General features: G+C 41.5%; 1 protein-coding gene across 5 annotated transcripts in view; it reads right to left on the bottom strand.

The window, feature by feature from the left end:
* Nucleotides 1-279: 279 nt before the first annotated feature.
* Nucleotides 280-7,816, bottom strand: part of wdsub1 (WD repeat, sterile alpha motif and U-box domain containing 1) — an 11,273-nt gene continuing 3,736 nt past the window's right edge. For 3 of the 5 annotated variants that reach the window (XM_016675390.1, XM_016675391.1, XM_007560101.2), the window contains exons 2-12: nt 7,284-7,695; nt 6,641-6,828; nt 6,385-6,471; nt 6,191-6,284; nt 5,673-5,706; nt 5,549-5,589; nt 4,136-4,236; nt 3,984-4,001; nt 3,379-3,558; nt 1,917-2,051; nt 280-1,255 (exon numbers count right to left, since the gene is read on the bottom strand). In XM_016675390.1, coding sequence (XP_016530876.1) covers nt 1,104-1,255; nt 1,917-2,051; nt 3,379-3,558; nt 3,984-4,001; nt 4,136-4,236; nt 5,549-5,589; nt 5,673-5,706; nt 6,191-6,284; nt 6,385-6,471; nt 6,641-6,828; nt 7,284-7,681 — 1,428 coding nt within the window. In that variant the 5' untranslated portion in view covers nt 7,682-7,695 and the 3' untranslated portion in view covers nt 280-1,103. Of the gene's footprint in view, nt 1,256-1,916; nt 2,052-3,378; nt 3,559-3,983; nt 4,002-4,135; nt 4,237-5,548; nt 5,590-5,672; nt 5,707-6,190; nt 6,285-6,384; nt 6,472-6,640; nt 6,829-7,283; nt 7,744-7,816 lie in introns of all 5 variants that reach the window. The other 2 variants (XM_016675389.1, XM_016675388.1) reach the window with 1 other exon arrangement.

Below are 7,816 nucleotides of genomic sequence, written 5' to 3' on the forward strand. Positions count from 1 at the left end.
TGTCACACGGTTTTAATGAATGTAAGTGATTTATTACCAGTTGGATGTTGACAGATGTTCCTGAGAACTAAAAGCTTGAGCTGTTTTGGCCCGGTGTTGTCGCTGCTCGCATGTGGTGCCAAGAAACGACAACGCAACAACAGATTCTGTTCCGAAATGAACAAATATTGTAAACTAAAAGCATAACATTTTCTGCAAAAAAAAAAAAATAAATAAATAAATAATAATTTCTTACCAGATTTAAAAAAAAAAATACTATACATCTATTAGGCAAAAAAATATTTTTTATGCATCTTTATTAAGGGTACCAATAAATTTGGCACTGTAACTTTAATCATCCTCTTTACAGATTTTAAGTGCAAGTCAACATAAGAGGCCAGAGATGTTTCAAAATATGCACCAAGTGGTGATCAGCGGTATTTCATGTAAAGGTCTCATTTCTGGAAATTAACATATTTGTCTTTAAGGCAGAGTTTCTAGAAATAAACAACAGAAAGAGTCTAGGCGAAGAATAACATCACCGTGTTCACAGATTCTCACAGCTCAGGTTGATTCATATTAAGACTTCAGGAAGTATTCATAATGCCGACACGTCCCATTATAAGGTGGGCAGGTGGCAACAGATGTTGCTCAGTTTGACCAACTTTGACCTTCTGTCTCTCCAGAACACATTCTAGTACTTCATGACCCAACATCATCATGTCACCCTCCTCTAATTTGTTCTGACATAATTGTGAACCCACTTATAAAGTAAATATAAACATAACTGTGGAACTTGAATAAAAATCAACTAATGAAAAGTTTTCTTTTTTTTTTTTGTGACTTTTTAAACTGATTCTTCCACATTTATTATATTTTTTTTAGCAACACACTGTCTGTCAGCAGTGGTGACAAACAGATCTCAGTCTCTGCTGCGGTGCAGCTGCCGGCCTCCGATATGCAGGATGTTCGAGTCGGACAGATCTACACTCAATCTTCGTCCTTACCTAATCCAGCTTTGCTCCTCCGCAAAGAACCTCAGCGTGAGAATAAATCAGAAGCAGACGCATCTTGTTTGTATCGACTTCAGAAGGAAAGAAACACGCCGACCAGGTCGGAGGACGCTACTGGCTGGTCTTCCAGCGGCTGATGGCCATCTTCAGGGTGTGGTTGGGCGTGAGGAGTGTCGTCAGCAGGGGAAGGTTGGTCATTGGGCTGGAACGGTTCTTGGTGTGGATCCAGTTCTCGATTGCCTCCCTTTCGTACGAGTAGCCGTCTGTTGGAGCAGGAAGGGTCGGTGACAACAGGATTTAAGTGTCTTGTAATATGCGGCTTTTTGTAGTATACCAACACAAAGTGGTGCATTATTGTGAAGTCTTTTCATTTTTTCTTTTCGTTTTTTTCTTTTTACGAATAAAAACCTGCAAAATTTTGCCCTTTTTCTCAAAATGGCTCAAAATAAATCAGATTCCGCTGCATCTCATCTGGCAGCTGGAAAGTGAACCTCCGTCCCAGTCTCTAGTCTTTTGCAGCCTCTCACCAGTTTTCCTTCAGGATGGAACTATGTAATAGCTAAAGCTTTAAATATTGATTTATTACCTATTTTGCGATGATGTTTGTTTGCTAATGTTCTCTAACAAACATCTCATACCGATACGTTACTCAGATTAATATTAAGGTGACCTCCGAAAGGCTATTGGAGGCAGTGCATTGTTTTTGTTTATTTCAAAATAAAAAGGAAAAAGCTTCTGAATAAAGATACAAACCTCACTTTTACAGTTTTTATTTATATACATGTAAAAATAAATCATAAATGTACACTATTATTGCATCGATTTGTATTGGTCTCCTACATAAAATCCCAATAAAATGAATGTAGTTTTGTAGTAACAGCGAGACTAAATGTGAAAAATGTTGAAGCAGTGATGTTGACCTACCAGCTGCTATGACTGGCTCCCTCATGAGCTCTCTGGTGATCGGACACAGAAACTCATCAGGAACCCCCAAGGACATGGAACCACTTTTCAGCTCCTCCACTTTCCTCAGGAGTTTACCTCGCAGGCCGACGGACTCTAAACAAAACACACACACACACACGCACACACACACACACACACACACACACACACACACAAAAAAGATGAAGAAATATGTCACAGCAGAAAATGTGCTCTTGACCCAACACTTCCATGCACAATAATGTGAGCGTCTTGAGCATTTGTCATTCCTGCGTTTATCAATTTTCACTCTCTGAATGGCAAATGCGAGCGTGGGTGAGAGTGAACGCCATGGGAGCACACCACGTCTGTCCAGTTTAAACAGCAAACAGGCAGAAAAGCCTCGAGAAGAAAAAGTACAGAAGAGATCGGACACGATTAACAGATGAACACAAAACATTTTTTGTTTTGTTTTGTTTTGTTTACCTCCCTGACAAACTTACCGCTGCATTCTACCTTTTAGGAAGCAAAGCACGACTCGATTGATTCCCACCATTGGGGATGAAAAAAAGAAAACATGCCTCCTCCCTCTGTCTGTCTGTCTGTCTGTCTGTCTGTCTGTCTGTCTGTCTGCTATAGCAGCAGATAAAACACGATGCCACTCGGCACTGTTCTCCAAGTTAGCTCTGCTAAGAAGGTGGGATTCATGCTGTGTTGCTAAAAACAGATCAATGTGAACACAAGCTGTCACAGCGCTGATGCTGTGTAAACTGAGCAGTGATTGACAGCGACTGTGGGATGGATATGACGACATTTCGTGGCATTACAGCAAACGTTCGCTGAGAACGACGTGACGAATGATGCCTGAGCTGGTAGACTGAAATCAACAACATAACACTCAGACTTCAGCCTTTGCGGCATCGCTTCACGAACACACGGAAACAGTAAGAGAGCTAAACTGTGCTACAGTAAATAAATAAAAAATAAACAGAATCCTAAACAAACACGGAAATGACCAGAAGGGGCTTAACGATATTAGGTGTAAAATCCACTTTATTACTTATGGAAAATTCTGCTTTGAGGATTGGGTTATGTAACCTACAAAGTGCACCAGATTAAAGCCAGAACTGACCAAGTCTTTAAAGCTGAGCGCTTTGGCGCTTCAGCCTAACATTATGTAATCTCGCCGAGTTAAAACCCCGCGAAAACACTCATTCCTTCACCCGCACTCTAATCCACTGCGCTGCCCCTTTATCCATGTGAATAATAGGTAAAAAGAAATCCTAATCCCTGCACATTTCCTTGTCGATTCTTACAAGAGATCAGTGCTGTAAAACATTTATTTTTCTTCTATCTGAGACAAAAAAACAAAACAAAAAAAAGATGAGAACTACAAGAGAGGGAGGAAGTGAACAAGTGGTGGTGCTCTCACTGAGCAGAGTGTGACATTTGTCTTCCTCACCTATGCCCAGCTCTGACGCCAGCGTCTCCTTGGTGAGACTCAGCAGCTCTGTCCCATCTATGTTATTGGCCTTGAATTTGTCCACCAATCCCTGGAGTCCTTCCTCCACCAGCCACTCCGACACGTCCCCCTCCGACCAATCGGCGACCAGCAGCTTCGATCGGCCCGCCGCGGCTTTTCCTGAGAGGGCGAGTCAAGGCGAGAGGGGGGTCAGCTGCTGACGGCTGCAGCACAGATTTTTTTGTTAATCCCTCACCTTCACCGGGTGTCTCCACAGACTGTTCTTTAAGACAGAGAAAAACGAAACCAAAACTGAAAGCAAGGGACCTGCAAAGCACTTTTAAAGCAACCTGAGACACTTGAGGCTGAGGTGTAATGAAGAGAGAGCACTCAAGCACACAACACCTGTGTCCCTCGCTGCCAGGGGGAGCTGGATTAAAATGAAAAAAGAAAAAAAGGCACTACTAGCATGACAGGCCAGTTTAATAAACCCAGATTTAACTAACAGGTTTTGATTTCACCAATTATCTTCTATTCTGAATAATCACTAGGAGAGTAGACGCAGCACAACCACGCTAATGTTGAAGATAAAATGCAAAACTAACCAGGCGACGACTTCCCGCCTTTCCGCCGAACAGCATGTGAAGTAAAGGAGGGAAACGTAACATGAGATTACAGGACAATTTTTATTCCATGAATAAATTATATGTATGTTACTCTTAATGGTGTGACTTTTGAGCCTTTGCTCTCTCCTCACCTCTGCATCCGTCCTCCAGGCGACAGATGTTTACGGTTTTATCCATGGACCCGGTGGCGATCAGTGGTGAGGTTGGATGGAAGGCGCATGCTGTCACATACCTGCAGAGGGAGTCAGGTACATGAATGATACCCAAACTATGCTCTACAGAAAGCTGGATATGGAAAGCTTGTCAAAAAGCAGCAGTTACCCCTTCTGTGGCCACTTCCTTTTCTAGCACACTTTTTCCTTCCACTCAATTTTCCACCCGTGACTTGTCACCTTCTTTAGAAATTACCTTTTGTGGCTCACCCTCCTTTTGGACAGCAGCCTTAGGCTTCTTATATAATATTCTAATTCAAATCAGATTTTTCTTTTACTTAATTCATTATTAGAAAATGTTCTATTAATTTACACTAATAATACTATATATTAAATCACCATGTGAAAGCTTTATTTTGTACTTACTTAGATTATTTGTTTTCTGATGATGTGAAACATCAAAATGCGACACAAACGAAAGATCAGAAGAAATCTGCAAAGGGGAAAATACTCTTACCCAACACACACCGATTTCCCTTCCAAGACCTGAAAAGAAACGCTTAAATCAAATGTCACAGTGCCTTTCCAGACAGTCCAGGATCCACTGATCTAAAAATCTAAACTTCAGCTGATTTAAAGAGGCAAAGGCAGAGTTAATGAGGGAGAGCGCCCTAAAACCTAAGCTGGATTGCTGAGAAATGCTGATCCACAAAAGCTCCTTGGCTTCACACAGAAGCCGAGAGGAGAGCTCCGCTAAACCTCCAATCAAGACTCTGTCTGAATTTAAATCTAAAGTCAAATGAGTTTCCGGGAAGCCTTTTTTTTTTTTTTTTTTTTTTTTTTTTGTCTAAAGTTTTGATTTACTTCTTTTCCCCTTCAGTTATCTTCCTGCTTCTATTTTAGATACTGATTTCTTTCTTTTTTTCTCTCCCCCAAAAGCACTTTCATTTGCCCCCACTGAAAGGAGCTCGATGCCTTTCAGACACAGGTGGCTGAATCGTTGTAAATGGCTTGTGTGATCATTCATCTGTGACTTATCTGTTAGTGTAGGGGGGGGAAGAGAGCGTGGTCCTACGCATTTAAAAATGGAAGGCAATGTTCGGAATCAGTGATGCATCATAATATATGTATGTATTTTTCAGTCTATTAAAATTTTAAGTTTCTTAAAGTATTGCTAATTTAAAAAAAAGAAGAGAAAAATAATCCAAATGAACCTGAAAACTTCTGTCAATCTGTTCTTTTCTGTTAATGCAGTATTACTAAAAAGGTAGAAATAATTAGTTTGCCGTCTCATCACAGGGTTTTTTTTTTTTCTGTAACTAAACCCTAAAGATTAAAAGTGCTTATAATGACCAAAATTTTACAAGATTAAAATAAATAATAAATATTTACCTGTCGTGGTGGTTCAGTGTGTGAAGCGGAACGGCATTATTCTAAGAAAAAAAGTGCGGAACATGGAATCAGGGACAGAAAGTGAACGTCTGTCAGAGCGACGATGTAAGCAAGAGAAACTCACCGCATCGTAGACCTTGACGCTTTTGTCCACTGAGCTGCAAGACGTAAAAATGAAAAATCAGTTCAGTTCCAAGACATGAATTCAAACCCAGGTTCTCCATGTTGAGGGGGGGGGGGACTGATCATTTGTCTCCCTCTAGTGGTTTTAATGAAACACTGCAATTATAAATATGTAGAAGGTGGCCTACTTACTGTGCATGTTCAAGTAAACAGTCTACAGAAATCTATAGCTCGATCATAAATAGATCAAGCCTGACCTATTAAACATCAGATAGTGATTTAAAATTACATTAAGCATATGGCAACAGAGTTTCTCGTGAGAATGAGGATGGTTAGAGCTTCACTAGCAAAAGGAACCGAGTGGCGGTCTCTGTGTAGAGCACTTGCACATAGTTTTACAATCTACAGCTACACATCATTTTAGAAGCATAAAGGATACTTAGTGAAGATTTAAAAAAAAAAAGAGAGAATGAAAGAATGAGACCCTCTTCTTATTTCTTCTTCAAGCTAAGATCTTACCCAGACACAAGCAGCTGCCCATCAGAGGAGTACGCACAGCAGAAGACCGGAGCCGTCTGGCCGGTCAGCGTGTGTAGGAGCACCATGTCAAAGCCTGCAAGGTAAAGCAGCAGGTCTGGTTCTGCACAGGTTTAAATATCACCAATAAAGTGACGAAAATGAATTCCAGTGGGTGGACCTAAATACATTTGTACCTCCAGAGGTGAACTTGTTAATAACCCAGATCTTCAGGTGACAGTCTTGTCCGCAAGATGCCAAACGAAACTGTACAACTTGGTTGCCTAAAAAAAAAAAACAACAACAACAAATAAAATCAACTTAGAGAACCTCTAAAAACATTGCCTTTATATTTCCACTAATCTCTTAATTTCTGTGAGGTGATTTTAAAAAAAGCCCTATTTACAGAAGTGGAATGTGCGCTTTATATAAATCCACAACTGGATTTCTCACAGCTGAGGATGCTGGGAGCGAAGCTGCAGCAGGACACCCCCAGGTCGTGGGCATCCTTCTTTGCGAGGAGTTGGTTCAAGTGCAGATCCCACAGACGCAGATCTCCATAGGTGGAGCCCGTCATGAACATCTGACTGCAAGGGCTGAAGGAACAAGCTACCATTGTTGTGTCTCTCACTCCTCCAGTCCTTTATAAAATATATTTAAAAAAAAAAGAAAACAAACAACAACAACAGCTGAACGAACAGTTTGCTTTTCATCACTGTTCAGAGTCAGACGGATCTGGTGCCGACAACAAGAGCAAATATTGTCACAGCACTGCTCCATGTGGTGCAGGGAGAGCTGTTTGCGCTGACATTGTGGTTGATTTTATGATGATATTTTATTATTATGTTGTATATATGAATATAAACAGAATAGCTGTGGATTTAACTAAAGTATGCAAAAGCAGCTCTTAGTCTAAACAAATTCTGTCTTCTGACTATAAAATTTGCTGAAAACATTCATTTTTCACTGGAAAACAGATAAAACAGTATCTGTATTTTTGCATCACTGACAATAAAAAACAAATTTGCTTTCATGTTACCGAGTAATTGAACAACGATTTTTTTTAGCTCCCAGGAAACTCAAAGCTTCACTTTACCTGGACAGCCTCTTGGAGTGGAAATCCCAGAGAGCCAAAGTGCCGTCAGACGCACCCGACACCAGGTGGGCGGCGTTGGGAGACAGCGCACAGATCCGAACGGGGCTGCGGCCGGGATGCTCCAGGACGGCCTCGATGTCCCCCGTGACCGTGGACCACACCACCACGGTCGCATCTGTGGAGCAGGAGACGAGGAGCTGGCCGCAGGGGCTGAAGCAACAGCAGTGGACGCTGTAGCCGTGTCCCTTCAGGGGTGAGAAAGGCAGCTCGGAGAAGTCTTCAGCATTGTATATCCTGAGGGTTTTGTCCCCGGAGCAGGTGGCCAACAGTTTGGCGGAGAAGGCGCACCAGTTGATGTCGTCTTGGTGGTCTCGCAGGGTGCAGACTACAGACGCCATCCGCAGAGCCGACGCTAAAGAGTGGAGGACATCGGTTCAAGAACCAGATCCAGAAATGAGACCTTGAATAAGTTAAGTAGAGAATTTAACAAAGAAATCTCCACAAAATCATATATATATATATATATATATATA

The sequence above is a fragment of the Poecilia formosa genome, unplaced genomic scaffold (assembly GCF_000485575.1).
Source record: "Poecilia formosa unplaced genomic scaffold, Poecilia_formosa-5.1.2 Scaffold113, whole genome shotgun sequence".
Classification (NCBI taxonomy): domain Eukaryota; kingdom Metazoa; phylum Chordata; class Actinopteri; order Cyprinodontiformes; family Poeciliidae; genus Poecilia; species Poecilia formosa.